We start from the raw sequence: 20029 nt of genomic DNA, 5'->3' as shown, positions 1-20029 counted from the left end.
ATTCAATTGAAGCAAAGCTAGCCAGAGCTCTGTTCAGTTACTGAATTATGCCACATTCGACCACTGGCAAATCACCCGCTGAACTGCTGTGTGGAAGGAAACTGCGTTCTACACTGGATGTCATTCATCCTGATTTTAAAAGTCAAGGGCGTAACAAGCAATTGAGACAAAAATGGTACCATGACCAATATGCAAAAGAAAGACATCTTGTGGAGGGTGACCCAATGTATACTAGGAACTTCAGCTCTGGATCTACTTGGATTCCAGGAACAGTTCAGAAAAACACTGATCCTGTATCGTGCACAGTAGCATTAGGAAGTGGGCAAGTAGTACGTCGACATATTAATCAGGTGAGAGACAAGTCCGTAACACCGGTACCAGAGCTGTTAGACACTTAATTGCCAGATATTGACATTTCAGTGCCATCTACAAATAACTCAGGTTCCTCATTCTCTGAGGAAAGTCATGTAAAACAAAAACCGGGAGATAAAAAAATACAGTATTTAAAAAAATAATAGTTTGATAATGACATTATTTTAGATAAATAGCTTTTGAACAAAGAACAATTTGCTTCCTAACATGCAGCAAATTTATAATTAAGTCTACTAGACCTTATCACCATATACATTACATAACATACTAAATGGCATTTCACTGGGACATTACATAATAAGTGAAAAAATGTCCTTCATGTAAATCTTTTTAGTCATCACTTTATAGACATTTGAACTGGAGTAAGATATGGACAATTTGTGATGCATGTTGTGTTGGGAACAAAGTAAAAGAAGTTTCCTTCAAAGTATATATATATATATATATATATATATATATATATATATATATATATATATATATATATATATATATATATAAGGAGAAAACATTATTGGATATTGTATGTTGTAGCTTCTGTTAATTTGAAAAAGAGACTGTTAATCATTTATTCTTTAATTGTATATATTTTACATGTTACATAATATGTTGGAATTTTATGACAATTTCAATATAATGAAAATAGCACTACTAAGGTACTTGTTTTCCATCACTTATTTATTTGCAATGACCTGTATATACTGTATATTTACAAGGAGACCAGACATTCAAATAACTTGTTGAAGTTTATGGACTAAAAGAAAAAAAGAAGGAAAAAATCCATTATTACATGCATTACTATTTCAAATTTAAGGTGAACCTGGGAGAATCAAAAAGACAGTAGCTTAATCAGCTTAATTTGAGCTTCTGCTACAGCACATTGTCCTGATACTGTCAAACACAGCCATATACAAGATGGGATGGAGGCACATGTTCACGCAGGCTAATGCCTTTGACACTTGGTATCCATTACAAACATAATAATTCTTATTCATTTTTTCCCCCTTCAGCTTAAAGTGCCATATTTGCAAAATGTGATAAGGCACAAAAGACATGGAGTACAGGACGCAGACTAAACCCACCATCAAAGCCACTTTTTTCTTCTCCAATGATGTAATATTCTCATTTTTGAAAACGACCCAAATAACACCAAAGTAGGATGCAAATGTTAACAAAAATGGGACCAAGCAGCCTACTACAGCCATAAACACCCTGTACATAAACTTTTTAGGTTCAGAATTTGAGTTTGAGAATAAGGAACATCTTTCACCCTTGGTACCTGAATAATAAAGGATTGGAGATGAAATGCTCGCCACCAAGATCCACACCAGAAAACTGATGATCTTGGCATGTTTCGGTTGCACATGGTTGCGTGCGAAGAAGGGATGAACGATGGCCAGGTATCTATTAACACTAATGCACATGATGAAGTAAATGCTGACGTAGAGGTTACAGGTGAAGAGAAAGCGCTCTATTTTGCAGACAGTATGACCAAATATCCACTGTCGATCTCTTGAATAATAGTCGATAAGAAGGGGCAGAGTGAGGGCGTAAAGGATGTCACTGATGACCAGGTTGCAGGAGAACACCACTCCCGTGTGCCAGTTCTTCCTCTCCTTACTCACAAGCAGCCACAGCGCCAGTATGTTCCCCACCAGCGCCACACACATCTCCACACTGTAGATGGGAGGTAACAGGTCCTTTGAAAATGTACTGTTACAGTTGTTGCTGTTGCTGCTGTTAATGATTGCTGCCATTTTATGGTGTCTCCTGAAAAAAATAGAAACGTAGAGTTTATTTCTGCCACATAGCTATCCATATGGTGACAGCTGACAATCAGAATGTTCCAGTTACTTCAAAATGATACACCAAGACAAGTCTGCTAACAAATTATGGATGTTATACATTCTGAAAATACTGAAATCATAGCACAGCTGCTCCAAACAAAGTTGGACCTGAACAAACCGCAACTCATCATGGTCAGCTAGATTAAATGACCCGCTGAGTGGATTAGTCTGTAAATGGTGACTGCACAAGAATGAACACAAAGCACAAGTCAAAAACTCAGAATAAAACAGTTGGGGATTTAAGAGCAATTGATGAATCAGCTTGAGTTGTGTGGGTGCAAGCCCCGCCCACTGATCCCTTATTTACATGTTTTATGTATACAGGATGCTCACTTCTATGCATTCTGATTCACATTTACAAATCACATGTCATAACTAAACCCCTTTACCTTATTTTAGTATGAGGTTCCTGCAAGAGCAAATGTGATTATTAGCAATATTTGCTCTTTTTTATTTTTGTTAAAGTTTATACTACTCTACTTGCTGTACACGATGTAGTTATTGATGATGCTGAAATCATCATCGAAATTGAAAAATGGTTTCAGCATGCTGTTACCTGACACTGACGTGCGATCATGAGTATCATTACTGTAGTGCTAACCTAAAAATGCAACATTCATGCACTAGACAAACAGTATTTTGTTTAATAAACTACAATTGAGTCAATTTAACTTTAATGCCTATCAGTGCAGATGTAGAGGCCTGAAACTGAAGGGAGATCAGCCTTATAATTTTCTTATAATTTTTTTTTTTTTTGCATACAGTATCCATCCATCCATCCATCCATTTTCCCGATGGTTTATTTTACACAGGGTCACGGGGAGCCTTGAGCCTATCCCAGGGAACTCAGGGCACAAGGCGTGGGACACTCTGGACGGGGTGCCAACCCATCGTAGGCATACAGTACTATGAACTTTATTGTATATAACATCCTGCATTTGGTGTCTTATATTTGTCATTTAAGTGTATTAACATACCATACAATGAAAAAATAGCTGCTGATGGAGAACACATGCAAGAATATTGCACTACAAATTAATTCCTATGTAATGAGAAAGCACTGGGCTGGGCTACACAAATTGGAAATGTTGTAATCTTCAAGGTTTTCGGAAAATTTAATTAGTCACCCAGCATTCAATCAGTTTTAGTATTTCCAGGCACTTAAAAGACTAAGAGACTTTAGAATGTACAATAAGTGTCATTTATGAAAGATAAATTTCCATTTCTACTAAAAATCTTGTAAATGTAAATCCTGTAAAATAAATAAATAAATACATACATACATAAATAAAGGGTAAAAAATGCATGTTGGATTTTTAAAAACACAAATCTGTTTTTCTCTCCTTAAGTTTGACTTTTTAAATATATAAACATATATAAAACCATATACATATCCAGGTGGACACCTGCATGCTCTTACCTTTTACCTTCTTCTTTTTTTTTTTTTTTTTTTTTTTTTTTTAACTTTCCTCAATTTTCAAGTATTTTCCTTGGGGTTAGGGGTTAGGGTTTTATTTTGAGCGCACCTCCTCAATGCTACTATGTAAAAGTAAAGAAAGCTTGAGAACCTGATAAATAAAACAACAACATCAACAACATCTCAAATGTAAATCTGACCTGTAAAAAGACCTTTCTCTTCAGTACACAGGCTCCTTTTTCTTTTTTTCACTGGAAACCGTTACTCGTAGCTTGAAGTGAAATGTCTCAGCACCTGGAGCCAAGCAGCAAAACCACAGAAATATGAATAAGATCCAAAGACTAGCAAGAATCAACTTAGTGAATGACTGTACAGTGCTAAATAATGTCTAATAACTCGTCATATATTTATTAAACAGGCTGATATCTTTGAATAGGCTACACCTCTCTGTCCCGTAATGCCTTGCCTCCCCTCAGTCCACAACATTACTGACAGGGTTGCCAGATCTGTTGGTCTTCATCCTAACTGATCAATGAAACCAGATCCACGGCAGACCTTATATAGCATATATACACACATAAAAGTTTAGACACACTCATTCTTTATTTTTCCATATTTTAGAATAATAATAGTCATCACTCTGGAAAAACACATAGCCTAGGCTTATGGAACTATGGGAATTATATTGTGATAAAAAAACTCTAAAATAAATCAAAATAATTTTGTATTTTAGCATCCTCAAAGTAGACAAGCTTTTCACCTAGAATTTCCAGAAATGTATTCTTGGCATTTTCTTGACTGATTTCTTGAGGAATCTCCCTGAGATGCTTTTTAAAAATTATTAAACGAGTTCACACCTACGCTGGACACTTATTGGCTGTTTTTCTGAATATTTCGCTCCAAGTCATCTATTAAAAAAAATCTTTTTTTGCAAATAAAATGTTAGTTTTCTAATGAAAGAAATGAATACGTCAGCACGATTATATTTTTGTCTACAACACCGATTTAATCATACACCTTCGTGAAACATTTCAAACGTTTCAGTCAAGTCTCTCCAAACTTTTGGCCGGTAGTGTATATATATATCTTTAATAAAAGTGAAGCACAAACATATACAAACTGGAAATGGAACCACCATTTTTCCTAAATAAGCTTCTAAAATGGTTTGTATTATTAAATATTTTAAAATTCTTTCATCTTATGTATGCCTTTTTCTTCAGCAGGGTCGCATTAGATCTGGAGCCTTTCCCAGAAACACACATTACACTATGGTGTACTTGACACCATACACATGCATATATCCACACACACACACACATAGGTAACCAATCCAAATACTTGCAACTTTTTTGAAGGTGGGAGGAAAGCAAATAAACTGGAGGAAACGGGTCATGGGGAGAACATGAGAAACTCAACACAGACATTAACCCGAGGTCAGGATTGAACCAGGGAGCCTGAATGCAGCAATGAGGCTGAAACTCCAGTTGCTGCACCCAAAATGAGGCTGCACATTATCCCAAACCTGTTCCAGCATGACGATGCCCCTGTGCACAAAGTGAGGTCCATGAAGACATGGTTTGTTAAGATTGGAGTGGAAGAACTCAAGTGTCCTGCACAGAGCCCTGACCTCAACCCCACTGAACACCTTTGGGATGAACTGCAAAACCGAATGCACTCCAGGCCTCATTGCCTCATTGACATCACTTCCTGAGCTCACTAATACTTTTGTGGCTGAATGATCACAAATCCCCACAGCCACGCTCCAAAATCTATTGGAAAGCCTTCCCAGAAGAGTGGAGATTATTATAGCTGCAAAGAGGGGACTAAATCTGGAATGGGATGTTCAACAAACACATATGGTTGTGATGGTCAGGTGTCCACAAACTTTTGACCATATATTGTACACATATGAAATATCTATGAGAATGGGTAGACTAATTCACTGATGCACAATATAATGCCATTGTACCTTAAATTACAATACGTAACATGACATTCCTTTTTTTTTTTTTTTTTTTTTTTTTTTTTTTTTACTTATACACCCTTTCAATTAGGTATTTTTTACATTTTATTATATATCCACAGTACATATGCATGTGCACAGGATAAAAGTGATAACTGAAAGGATGAATGAATACCAACCTCCTACAGACAAAAAAAACAATAAATAAATAGATTTTTTTTTTAAATAAAATAAAGCCATATAATTAAAAAAAATCCCAAGAGGGTGAAATAACTGGAGACCTGGCAACACTGAAGTCTGCTATGATAAGGTCTACTTACAACACACACACCCACACACACACACACACACACACACACACAGATACCCACCCGCACACACACACACACACACACACACACACACACACACACACAGAGGAGAGGGGAATGGGAGGGGGTTAAATTCCTGTCTCAGTGGTTTTGTGCTCCATATTTGAGCGCATGCTCACATTCATCAAAATAAGGCCCACCTTTCATCCCATTTCTTCCGAGTTCTTCTCATTTTATCCCATTTATTCTTTGTTTCAACGACTATCCTAAAGGTTACTGAGCAAACATAAATAATAAATACAAAAATTCTTCATAAACCCAGCTAACTAAATACTTCAAACTTGAGTGCAAGAATAGTAATTATGTAGGCTATTGTTAAAAGCACTATTTAAATAATACTGATTCCATATATATTCTAATTATGTAAATTATTTTGGAAATGTGTCTATTTTACTCGAGCATGCTTTCCCCAAGTTTTCAGGGGAAAAAAACTCACACTCAAACCATAAATGTAATCCAGATATAGCTACACTGTAGGAAAGCTACATTTAATATTGCAGCTTAACATGCAAAACATTTTGAGTTGACTAGACGATCATTAATGTAATCATCCATCCATCCATTTTCTTTACTGCTTATCCTACTGGGTCGCAGGGAACCTGGAGCGTATCCCAGGGAGCATAGGGCACAAGACAGGGTGCTGATCCATCACATTCACATACACATTCACACACCCATTCATACACTACGGACACTTTGGACATTCCAATCAGCCATTGCATGCATACCATGCATGTCTTTGGACTGGGGTAGGAAACCGGAGTACCCGGAGGAAACCCCCACAGCACAGGGCCACGGCGGAAATTGAACCCCCAGCCCGGGAGGTGTGAGGGGAATGTGCTAATCAATAAGCCACCTTGCACCCTCAATGTAATCATTTTACTAATTTTCCTCAAACACATTCCTTAATTCATCACTACAATATTAAACCTTTCAGTCTTGTCCATTCTAATAAAAAAAATACATTTTGACGATTTCCTGCTGCTATTTCTGAGCTGTTCACTCTTCTTATCTGCGAGCCGACTCTTTCGTTATCGACACGTCATTTTTTATTTTTTTTTAGCTCATTAGACAAATGATCTCTTTGTGCCTGAGATGCCAGTAACATCAGTTATTTATATCTAAATTGGGAAAGCATTTATCTATATTTTGACAAATAACTATTATCTACAGCATTGTTTGCTGTTATAAGCTGACAATTAACATTACGAGCTAACTAGCTACAGTCCCCTTCAAAACTATTGGAACAGCAAGGCCAATTCTATTGTTTTATTTATACATTGAAGATATTTGGGTTTGAGATCAAAAGATTATGAGACAATAAATCATAATTTCAGTTTTCATTTCCTCATATTTACATTTAGATGTGGTAAACAACTAAGAACATGATCACTTTTGTTTGATATCATCCATTTCTTCAAGTGATCAAAAATATTGGAACATGCGACTGAACATTGCTGCCCAGGTGTGCCCTGTTAAATTAACTGTTTAAAGAATTAATAGCTCTGAACATCTACTCTTGGATTTAGGCCTAAGTTTCACTTGCATCTGTTGTTAAAAAGGTTAAACCAACATGAAGACCAGAGAGCTCTCTGTGGGAGCAAAGCAAGCTATTTTAGAGGTGACACAAGCATTGGGTATAGCCAATACAACCATTTGGAATGTCCTGAAAAAGAAAGAAATCACTGGTGTACTAACAACCAGTCATGGAACAGGTCAGACAATGAAAAAACATCAGTTGATAACGGAAACATTGTGAGAGCTGTGAAACCGCACCCACTCCCAAAAACAAACAAACAAAAAAAACCAACGAAACAAACAAACAAACAGTCATTGACATCACCAACAACCTTCATATGGAAGGGGTGAAGGTATTATAATCCACCGTTCGAAGAAGACTTCAATGCAGCCATATAGAGGCCATACCACAAGATGCAAACCACTCATCAGCAGTAAGAATCAGAAAGCCAGATTGGAATTCAGAGATGACGCACAAAAGTTCTGGAACTAAGATTACCCTCTACCAAAGGAACTGAAAGGCCAAAGTTTGGACAAAGAATGGATCTGCTCATAATCCAAAACATAGAAGCTCATCAGTTAAGCATGGTGGAGGAAGTGTCATGGCTTGGGCTTGCATGGCTGCTTCTGGAACAGGCTCAGTAATCTTTATTGATGTAACTCATGAATTTAGTAGTCTACAGAAACAATCTGTCTTCAAATTTACAGAGAAATTATCCAATGTAATTGGGAGGAACTTCATCATGCAGCAAGACAATTACCTGAAACATTTCACCTCCTGAAGAGGAGACTGAAGGGAGAAACCCTTAGAAACAAGCAACAACTGAAAGAGGCTGTAGTGCAAGCATGGAATGGCAACACAACAGAAAAATGCAACAGTTTGGTGATGACAGTGAGTCACCGGCTTGTTATTACAATGATTACACTAAGGGATATGCAACCAAATATTAAGTGTTATTTACTTTAAATTACATTAAAACTATCTCTTTTGGACCCCTAAAAATTGGGTGGTCTGATACAAAAGGTGTCATGTTGTAAGTTGTTTAACACATCTAGATATAAATATGAGGAAATGAAAGCTGAAATTCTGATCTATCATCTAATGTTCATCCTTTGATCTCAAACCCAAATGTAGTCAGTATATAGCAGAAACAATAGAAGATTGGATGCCAGTGATTAGAACCTGCTTAGGGAGTGCATGTGGGGAAAAAAGAAGTCTCCAAGAACCCCAAAATTTCATCACAGGATCTGCTAGTAAGTCTTGCAGTGATTGGTGTCAAAGGGCATGCTTCTACAATCAGAAAGAGATTGCACAAATTTGCCTTTCCTGTCTAAAAAGAACAATAGAGCAAGACTAAAGTTTGCCAGTGAGCATATAATCAAAGACTAGGCTTTTGGAATAATGCACTCTGGACAGATAAATCAAAGATAGAGTTGTTTACCACAGTAACAGCAGACATGTTGGCGGTGACCAAGACAGCTTTTCAGGAGAAGCACCTCATACAAACTGTTAAGCACAGTGGTGGAAATGTTATGGTCTGGGGTTGCTTCGCTGCCTCATGGACTGGACAGCTTACATTCATTGATTCAACTATGAATTCTGTATCATATCAAAGAGTGTTTGAAGATAATGTGAGGCCATCTGTCCAAAAGTTGTAGTTGAACCGAAAGTGGACCTTTCAGCAGGACAATGATCCTAAACACACTAGCAAATCCACCAAGGAATGGCTCAAGAAGAAGAAATGGAGGGTTATGAAATGTCCTAGTCAAAGCCCAGATTTGAATTGTATTGAAATGTTGGGGGGTGGAATGTCAAATATATATAAACACGTCAAAGATATATTTCACTGAAATGATTGTGTACACATTTCATGGATTAATGTCAAGTTAGCTGTTTAGTGTTAGCCACTGAACAATGTAATTTTCTTATCTACTAGTGTCCTACTCACTAAATAGCTCACGGGTTACCAGCTTAGATGTACAGTTATTTTTTCGACACTTAAATGACTGTAATAAGTCTAGTACTTCTTGGCACAAATTTGTATGCCTGAATTTTTGTATACCATTAAAATATGCTTCAAACAGAAAAGATGCTATTAAAGAAAACCTATTTCAGACATTTGACCTTGCTCTGACCTTGATCCTGTTAGGATCAGTTCCAAACTCCACTTAGCCTATTGGAACAGGCATAACAGTGTTGCATGAAGTTATGTACGGTCAAATAAGATTAGCTTAGCTTCCCGGAAATGTATTTTATCATGTATGTATTTTGGGACGGTTGTGGATCAGGTGGTAGAGCGGGTTGTCCGCTAATAGTAGGGTTGGCGGTTCGATTCCTGGCCCACGTGACTCCACATGCCGAAGTGTCCTTGAGCAAGACACTGAACCTCAAGTTGCTCCCGATTCCAAGTTAGCGCCTTGCATGGCAGCTCTGCTACCATTGGTGTGTGAGTGTGTGTGTGTGAATGGGTGAATGAGAACCAGTGTAAAGCACTATATAAGTGCGCCATTTACCATTTAAATGTATTTTCTCCTCTCTATTTACTTCTTTCCTCAGATCTTTCCTCTGGATTACTGTAGCTTGATGAGTTCTTTCCTTTTATTTCATAATTGCTGCAAAACCTTCATCCTTTAGTATTTCTGTATTTCATGTAATTGGGACATATACAAGGGTAAAATGGTCTGTTCTGTTTGGTTATGATGTAAATTAATAGGAGGGAGTTTATCATTCCCTCTCAAATCATCGCTTCTGTTAATGCTGACTTTCATGACTCAGGCACTGATTTGTTTGGACAGAACATTGTGTACTCAGATCTGTGTTTGTTTCTGCACTGCTCTGATGAATAAAGGCCGCAGAGCTTACTATATAATTCAACCTACAGTAGTTACTGAATAATTTGCTTTATGTGAATAACTGAATAATAAACAGTGGCATTAAAAGGTTAAATGCATTCTTTTCCTGACCAGGAAAAGTATTGGGATTCATTAAAAAAAAATTTAAGTTTGGACATTATATATACACGAAATAATACATTTGTCATGTTCTTACATGACATGACACAGCTAATGATCTTTTAAAATGTAAAAAAATAAATAAATAATTGAAAAAACTTTTAACATTTTTAATGAGGAAAGAGCTACAAAACCACATGTAACACAATGTGGAAAGATCCTATTACTTTTTTAGGATCATTATTTCACAAAAAAAATCCAGAGAAATTTTGATATCATAACCTCCATGTACATGCAACATGTAGATTCTACTGTAGACAAGAAAAACTAGAAACTTAGCACCTTTTAGCCACAGACCAGTTGAATCTGTCAGTGAACAGATGACAGATGGTGGAAATGATTTTTAACATGTGACTAGGTGATTCATATCTCAGGATATTGCGTCTTGTCACACAAGTTGTTGTGGGTATGAAATCTTGTGCATGGAGCAGAAATAACATAATCCTGAACTTGGCCACAACATTATCGCAAGTCATTAAGGCAATTTTATTTACTTCGTGATGGAAATTGGCTGTTTAATGGTTTCCATTAAACATTAAAATCATAAAACATTGATGTAGAGGTTCTGTCACCAACGGTTTAGATATAGCATTTAGGATTTCTGACCCCTTATTACAGCAATACGGGAGAAACCTGATAAAGACGTTTTCCTGAGTTTTCCGTCTCAGTAAGGTTCGCATACAGCCTTACAGACAATTCACTGTACTGGAAAGAATACGTGAGATGTGAAAAATGTCTGTTTTGATGGCGGGTACTTTCACTTCCTGTTCATGTAGATCAGTGTTGACCTGTTGCTTTGGTTTTGTGAGCCAACAGAAGATGAAAGGATGAGACTTTGCTCTATTTCGTTGGTAAAAATCCCCATAAAAACCACAAGTAGAATCAAGAAACACTAACAATACCACAGTTAAATAGCATTCACACCGAATTGCGCATTGTTTCTTTTCTTTTACTGTTACTTGCCACACATCTTATAAAAAATAAAGAAAAAAATAGAAAGAAAATGGCACCCACCCACCTAGCACTTGATAAAGTCTCACTATTTAGAGCAAGTTAAACCCGAGTAAGATGTGATATAAGTGATACAATAAATTGAGAAAAGGTTTGGAGATCTGATAAAACACTTGAACAGTTCATTCATCAGTTAATCCGAAAAACCACAAAAACATCACTAAACAACAGACATAAAAAAATAAAAATAAAAACCTCAAATACGCTCATATATCATTTTCATGGTCATGGTTCTTGGCTTCATGATGTATGCATCATATGTTTGACTTAGAGATTATTATTTAAAATGTTCTTTCTTGTAATTCATGGCTGAGTTTCTCTCTACCAAAAAATATCTACCAAAGAGACTCTTTCTCTCAAAAAAACACACCAAAACATTGTTCTATACACTAAATCATTTTCAATGAGCATAAAACTTATTACTTTAAAACATTTTCCATTTGTAAATTACATTTCAAAAATATTTGAAGTAAAAAAAATCTGAATCTAGAAGAAGAATCTCATATAAATATATCCCCAAGTAAAACATTGAACATAACATAACATAACATTAATTACCTTGAGAATATACAGCTGAAATTGCTGAATGTGTCTCACTGCTCGCCAGTAGTACCACTATTTGACCCAAAGTCTTTTCACAAATTCTGTACAGATAGCCCATGTCTCCTACGCCTAGGTTTTCCTGTGTGACAGCTACGTGAAGTCAACAAGTCTCTTACTCTGTTCAAAAATGACTTTCATTTCCTTCTTACATTTTTTCCACTTGTGGTTCTACTTTATAACATAAGACACACACAAAAAAAGCACTTAGCCAGTGAGAATTATAACAGTTTAGAAAGAAAATTATTATTTAGTACTGAAAATGCAACAAATGTGAACATTTTTTGTATCTCTTCAGGGAGAATGTAGTCTTTTCATGACTGCTAAAGGAGGAACGTTTCACTCACTCAGAAGTTTGAATCATTTGACAACATCGCCACCACCAGGTTGAATTCTTCTAATTCATCCACTGAAGTATAGATCCTTGTACAGATTTGATCTCAGCACTGATTGCTCCTTCATTGTTTCTCCTTATTTTTCATTCTCCTTTGCATGTTCTCCTCTCAGGCCTGTCTTTGTTCTTTGGCTGTTCTTCGTCAGACTTTGTGATCCTCATGATGATCTTACCTGATCCGTTCTCCTTTGTTTCCTTCTTTTAATCCATTGCTCATCCTAGACCTTTAATTTGTCTAGCTCGAAATCCTTTTTAATACTTATAATTGACCCCTTTTCCCTCCAAACATCTTGCTAGCAGAGATTCAGCACCTAAAGTCATCTTGCAAGCAGAATTGTGGATTTATTTTATTTTATTTTTTCCACCACAGAAATTTCCTTCTTTTTGAATGGCTTCTGCTCCAGGCAAAAAAAAGAGTTCTGTACCAGCAGTGCATGAGCCAGATGCTGTGTTTCTGTGGCTGTACAAACATGACAAGTTTGTCTAGGGAAATAAATGTATGCCTCATTAAACAGCAGCAGGAAGTTCTGTGCACTTTGAAGGAGAAGAAGATACATCAGTGTGTTTACTTTGAGCAGTTTCTGGTCACCACGCGTTCATTATTTGTATCTGTATGTAATTAAAAATGGACTAAGCCAAATCTAAACCAAAAGGTGAAAATGAATACTAAAATACCTTACTAAAATGGAAAGGGAGAGTGAGGTCTTTCCTAGATAAAAAATCTATCTGATCCAACATTCTTGCAAAGAGTGCATTTGGATACTGGATATAGATAGTTTGAAGATCATTGAGATTACTAAGGATAGTACCACTTAAAAACTGTGAAGATGGCTGAAAGGTATGTACTCTCATATTATGAACTGTATTAAGACACCTTGGATACGGGGAATACTGGGTTATAGTTTCTGTTTGTGTGTCTCTGTGCTATCAAATACCTATGATGAATGTATATATTTAATTACCTCTTTGAATAAGCTGATCAACTGCTATCCTTTAATATAGCTGAAACATGTAGACTTATTTTGTAGTATGACCCTGTGCGGTGTGTGTTTTGTCTATCTGTCTGGCCCACCAGTAGAAACCGTCCACGCACTGCCATTATCAATGTGTATAAATACTTCTGCTCTGCATGAATATAGTGGGATGTCTGTGTGAGCATGCATGAAGTCAGTGTGTGTTCATTTTAGACCCCCCAGGCCTGAACGCTCCACGGTAAACCACACTTACTAGCTCATAGCAGCACAGGACTGAGAGTAAAGTTAATAGAAGTAATTGTAATAGTAATTAGGCTGAAAGGGCTGACGGAGGTCTGGAAGACATAATAATTATATTCCTGAGATACATGGAAATCTAACAATGGCTTTGGAACACAATTCATATGAACCGTTATGCTATGATAGCTTTCGGACTGCAATTGCCACAAACAGTTTTTGCACTGAAGTCTCCATCAGTGAACAGTGGATGAGTTCAGCAAAACAGACTTCATGTGAAAACTGTAATGAATTTCCTGGTTACACAATTTTGACCAGGCAGTGCACATTTACAGAAGGGATTTATTTATAATTGCACTATCTGGCATCACCCTGATGAGGATGGGAATCTGGTTCCTCTCAGGGTTCCTCCCTCATATTATCTCAGGCAGTTTTTCCTTGCCAGAGGCATACATTTTAAATTTATAACAATGAATTTCTGTAAAACTGCTTCGTGACAATGTCCATTGTTAAAAGCGCTACACAAATAAAAATAAAAACAATTAATTAATAGAATTGAATTAATGTTATAGACCTAGATGAGATGGAAAATGGTTCCAGGAAATTTTGACAGTAGGTGCATTCATATGGGACTGTGAGACAGGTGGCAGCAGCTGTGTACATAATTTATGACCTGTGAAAATTTGTTGAGTTGACTTATTATGCATTCTGTTCTATTGGTTGTAGTCATTACTGTAGTCCATGGAGCTACCATAGCAGTTGTGAATAAATCAGACCATTCACCATGCAGCAACTAGGCCCTTCAAGAATCCTTTACATTATATGTCGCACGGAAATTAAGTTTATATAGACTAGGTATACTAGCATTGAGTACTAAACTCAAGTATTTACTTGCAGCTCTCTCTGTTAGTTTATTTTATTATTGTTAGTCCTTCACACTGTCCACTCAGTGGTCATCTTGGCAAACCCTTCGACATTATTTTTATTTTAAGTCATACAAGACCAAGCTCCTGTTTACTTGAATTGGGAAAGACCCATAAACCAGAAATGGACAGATTTTAAACAAATGATGTTGACAAAAATAGCTCAAATAATGGGAAATATTAAATATGAAAAAAAAAGGTTGCACTGGCTAATGTGCATGCATCAGTGTAAGAATCTAATAAGTCATGCATGAGTCTTTACCAACAAGGTGGTTCCCTGTTTTTTATTAATACAGCTGCCATGCTAAGAGTTTCACTGTCACATTCATATTTCAACCAGTGGCCTGTCTGTAGTCCTTCCCTGTCTGTTGTTACTTAATAGCAATTAATATTAACAGATGGAATCATTCATTCATTTGATTGAAGATCACTGAAGATGATCTCTTTCTTTTTCTTGGTCAGGGTTGCAGTGGATCCAAAGCCTAGTCTGGGAAATCTAGGTGTGAGGCAGGAATACACCCTGGATGGGACACCAGGACAACATGCAAACACACTTCACACCTATGGGAAATTTAGTGTAACCAGTCCACCTCCCGGCATGTTTGTTTTCAACGGGTGCATACCAGAGAATCCAGAACCCAGAGAACATGAGAAGAAAATCTACACAGACAGAAACCTGAGTAGGGCTGGGTCATATCACAAAAATATCATAACATATATATTTGAAGATATTTCTGTGACACTTGATATGCATGACAATGTAAAGGTTTGCTAACAAGCAGTGAGCAAAACAGTAGACATTATAAATTCAGTGAAAAAAAACCAAAACGAGTTTATACTTTTATTAAATGTATACAAAAATGAATTATTGAAAAATAAAATTCTGTAAAAAATGCTTATATTTTTATACAATTTAAATTTTTTTAACATCGAGCTGCTTACGATCACTAAATACATATATCACCGTATTGGAAATGCTCCCCACTGCGCCACCATACCACCCACAAACTGAATCATTGACATCAGTTTTACTAAATATCACTAAATGCTATTTTCTGACATTTATCATTTTACTCATTTTGCTGTGACATATTATGAGAAATCAAAATGACTAGTTCACGTTTAGGGTCTAAGCGTCATGAAACAGGAACTGTTATCATTTAATCATGCACAATTTTACTACATTTTCCAAAACATACCAAAGTAAGCTATTGCAAATCTGAGCCGTACAGAGTGCAGTTGTTTTAGGACTGTTGGTTAAAAATATTCATAAGTATTCGTTCAGGCTCCTTCTACAGCATGTGATGCTGTCAAGCATTGCCATGTACAGGATGGGATGTAGGCACATGTTCAGGCAGGCTAGGGCCTTTGATGCCGGGTATCCATTACACACATAATAATTAATATTTCCTTCTTCCTTAATTTTAAAGTACCATATTTGCAGAACGTGATAAGGGACAAAAGACACAATGTACAGGATGCAAATTAATGCCACAGTCAGAGACACTTTTTTCTTGTCCAGTGAGGTGATATTGACGTTTTTAGAAAGAGCCACCATTACACCAAAATAGGATGCAAAAGTAACCACAAATGGGACTAAGCAGCCTATAACAGCCATAAACACCCGAGAGATAACCTTTTTAGATTCCTGGCCTGGTTCTGAAAATAAGGAACATCTGTCACTCTGGACACCTGAATAGTAGAGGATCGGAGATGAAATGATTGCTACAGAAATCCAGACAAACACACTGATGATCTTGGCGTGTTTTAAGTGAATGTGCTCATGTGTGAAAAAGGGATGAACGATGGCTAGGTATCGAGTGACACTTATGCACATGATGAAGTAAATGCTCGCATAGAGGTTGGAAGTGAAGAGGAAGCGCTCTATTTTGCAGACAGCAGCACCAAATTCCCACTTCAATCCTTTTGTATAGTAGACAATAAGAAGTGGGAGAGTGAGCGCGTAAAGGATGTCACTGATGACCAGGTTGCAGGAGAACACCACTCCCGTGTGCCAGTTTTTCTTCTCTTTAGTCACAAGCAGCCACAGCGCCAGTATGTTCCCCATCAATGCCGCACACATCTCAACACCGTAGATGGGAGGTAATAGTTCCTTTTGAAATGTACTGTTGCAGCTGCTGCGGTTCATGTATCCAATTTTACTGAGCCTCCTGCAAAATATAGCAATGAAGAGTTTACTTCTGACATATAGAATACAGTGACTTGCAAAAGTCTTGAAGTGTTCCCTTGGAATTTATCAGATTTTTCTGAATAACAAATGATACATACACATATTCTTCCTGTCAGTAATGTTGCTGCAAACTCGTTTGACTTCAAAGTCAAATTTAATTACATGATCACCAAGTATTTCAAAGAAAATCAAAAACTGAAGAAAAAAAAAGAAATGCTGCTTGCATAAGTATTCAGCCCCCCAGGTTCCAGGAGCGCCAGATAGTGATCAAAATACCCTAAAGTAACAGTTCCTATTTTCTTAACAAAAAACACAGCAGTTGAACTGCCATTAAGGAGGCTGTCAGTCTGAAGGAAAGGATTGTAATGAAGACTAAGCAGCATTCGGAGGAAGTTAAAAATAAGGTAATAGAATTTCATAAATTAGGAATAAGGTGTAAAATGATATTTAAGGGGTTGGACATCCCAGTAAGCAGTGTTGGATTAATAGTGAGGAAGTGAAAGCTGCATTACACAACCCAAGCACTAACTAGATAGATAGATAGATAGATAGATAGATAGATAATTAATTAATTAATTAATTTGTCCTCAAAGAGGAAATTTGTTTCCACCGTGGGTGTGTAGAAAAACATAAACACAACAACACCATACATATAAACCATCATAAACAATCACAGGCACAGACGGGAGAGACAAGGCCATCCCACAAAAACAAGACACAGATTGGTGAGGGAAGCTACAGTGAGGCAAAATGTCACTCTGAAGGAGTTACAGTGAAATACATTGAAGAGTACAGTGTTTGAGAGTGGGATGAAGGCGCACCAGACAACCACTTTAAGAGCTCTGCATAATTGAGGACTGTGTGGGAGGGTGGCTAAAAAGAAACCACTGCTCATGAAGAGACATATGAAAGCACAAGAGTGACCCAGTGAAGATTTGTTTCATTTCATTTTGGTGTGATGAGACCATGATTGAGAGACTGTATTTGGACTAGTTTTATATATATATATATATATATATATATATATATATATATATATATATATATATATATATATATATATATGTATACATAGATACACACACACACACACACACACACACACATACATATATATATATATATATATATATATATATATATATATATATATATATATATATATATATATAGTGCAAACCTACTGCAGACCATATGTCAATTAACCCCATCCCTACAGTGAAACATGGCGGGACTTTGGGTATGCTGTTCATCCCCAGAACCTGGCAAAATTTAAGGGAAAATGGATGCAGCAAAATACAGGGGGATATTACAAAAGATTGCAGATGAAAAACAACATCCAACCTACCTGAAGAACCTGAAGCAAATCTGCCAAGGAGAATGGACAAAAATCTCTCTCAAACACTGTGCAAACACAAAATTAACAAAATTAAAGCTGTTATTTTTTTCTGACAAATAATGAATTTTGTGTTAAAAATTACTTTAAGGGCATGTTGGTTCGCAATAAAAATACTGGTTGGAATAATCTGTCTAAATGTTGTTTTTAATCCAGATGAACCTCATTAGCTTTTAAGGGGGTTGAATACTTTTGCAAGGCACTGTAGAAATCTACAGAACTTGTTTTAGGATAGATTAAAAGAATGGTATGAAGGGGTTCAACTGTCACAAAATTTTCAACTACTAATTTTTTAAAAATCATTTTTGTATTGACACTGAAAGGTTAATGTAGTTGTAATGAGGCTTTATGACCATTAGCTAGCATCATGAACAACAAGTGCTGAAATCCACAAGGTAGCTTCAAACAGGGTTGAACTGTTGTGGCATTTTAAATAGATTTGCCAAAAAAAAAATTTAAGTAGGCATAAACCACATGAGTCAATCGCAGAAGTAAATATTGAGATACATTTGTACACATGCGTAGCTAAGTATATCATGGGAATTTTATATTTTTTCTTGCATTTGCTCTATTATACATGCCATTTAGTTATAATGATACTGAAAACTAAAACTGTGGAATAATGAATATAATACAGGATTAAAAATAATCATATATCTAACCACACCACCAGTTCACATGACATATTGCAGTATAAAGAATAATGTAGTACAAAGGAATCTTATTTGATGAGAAACCAACACGCTACATAAGCTGGTCTGGCTGAAAATTTCTGGAACAAGCATTAAGATTAAATTTGAAACTATGGAAGGTATCTATCACAGTATGGTAGTTCTAGGAGCATTTCGACAATAATTTGTTTCAGAGGTGCCAACAGAAGTGCTAGCATTTACAATTTTTGATATCTGAAAACCAATATGCTGTTCATATTTACAATTCCCCAGGGTAGAATATGCCACATTTAAAATTTTCTTTCAGTATGTATTCATTTTTGAAGATCAGTAATATATATGCAAAAAAGAATGGCTGTAGTGCAGTAATGCTAGTGGACATGGAATATACTTTATACCTGATATGCATTTACAAGCTTATTTGCCAGCTTATATAATTACCTGACTCCAGTCAGTTGGATTGAAAACTGCAGATTCTCTCAGACTTCAAAAAACACCCAAAGAATCATAAAGAAAACAATAATGCAGAAATACTCTCAGCTTGCTTGTTGCTGTTTCTTACTTTTGAGCTTATCATTTGAAGTTTTCTTTTCAAATGCAGTAACTGTGTGCTTAGATTACCATCTCTTAAAAATGCAAACTTTTTAGGCCAGTCCCCTTGAGCCAGGTGTTGTTTGACTACCTGCTTTGTTATGGCTGGCAAATACTTCTCTACTAAATATTTGCATCACCTTCTTCTTGTGTAAGCGTCGTCCTGGTCAATTTGTAAAGCATAGTGATGTATTCTGTGCTTTCTGCTTGGACTGTGTTGTGCCTCATTTGCAAATTGCTTTGGTCATATAAATAAATGGGCTATATTGGGCGTCTGTGGCTCAGGTGGTAGAGCGGGTTGTCCACTAATCGTAGGGTTGGCGGTTCGACTCCTGGCCCACATGACTCCACATGCCGACGTGTCCTTGGGCAAGACGCTGAACTCCAAGTCGCTCCCGCTGGCAAGCTAGCGCCTTGCATGGCAGCTCTGCTACCATTGGTGTGTGTGTGTGAGTGTGAATGGGTGAATGAGAACCAGTGTAAAGCTGATTACATTACTGATTACTGCATGTAAATAGTAATCAGATTGCTAATTACTTTA

At 36.6% G+C, this 20029-nt stretch overlaps 2 protein-coding genes across 7 annotated transcripts; both read right to left on the bottom strand.

The window, feature by feature from the left end:
- Positions 1-1060: 1060 nt before the first annotated feature.
- On the bottom strand, positions 1061-12802 carry LOC128600656 (P2Y purinoceptor 11). Of its 6 annotated transcripts, XM_053613292.1 has the most exons (4): positions 12070-12802; positions 3837-3930; positions 3640-3755; positions 1061-2142 (listed from the first exon to the last, which is right to left on the bottom strand). In XM_053613292.1, exon 4 carries the CDS (start codon positions 2127-2129, stop codon positions 1227-1229), a length of 903 nt encoding a protein of 300 aa, XP_053469267.1. In that variant the 5' UTR covers positions 2130-2142; positions 3640-3755; positions 3837-3930; positions 12070-12802; the 3' UTR covers positions 1061-1226. The 6 variants fall into 6 exon arrangements, with proteins under 6 accessions (XP_053469267.1, XP_053469266.1, XP_053469264.1 ...); XM_053613291.1 differs by having other exon boundaries at positions 3640-3930; XM_053613289.1 differs by lacking the exon at positions 3640-3755 and having other exon boundaries at positions 12070-12800.
- A 2741-nt stretch (positions 12803-15543) lies between these two features.
- LOC128600732 (P2Y purinoceptor 11-like) lies at positions 15544-17030 on the bottom strand. The gene has a single exon (XM_053613409.1). It carries the CDS (start codon positions 16786-16788, stop codon positions 15907-15909), a length of 882 nt encoding a protein of 293 aa, XP_053469384.1. The 5' UTR covers positions 16789-17030; the 3' UTR covers positions 15544-15906.
- Positions 17031-20029: the final 2999 nt, after the last annotated feature.

Source organism: Ictalurus furcatus, chromosome 24, assembly GCF_023375685.1.
Source record: "Ictalurus furcatus strain D&B chromosome 24, Billie_1.0, whole genome shotgun sequence".
Taxonomy (NCBI): Eukaryota; Metazoa; Chordata; class Actinopteri; order Siluriformes; family Ictaluridae; genus Ictalurus; species Ictalurus furcatus.
This window is presented reverse-complemented; position numbering and strand designations above follow the sequence as displayed.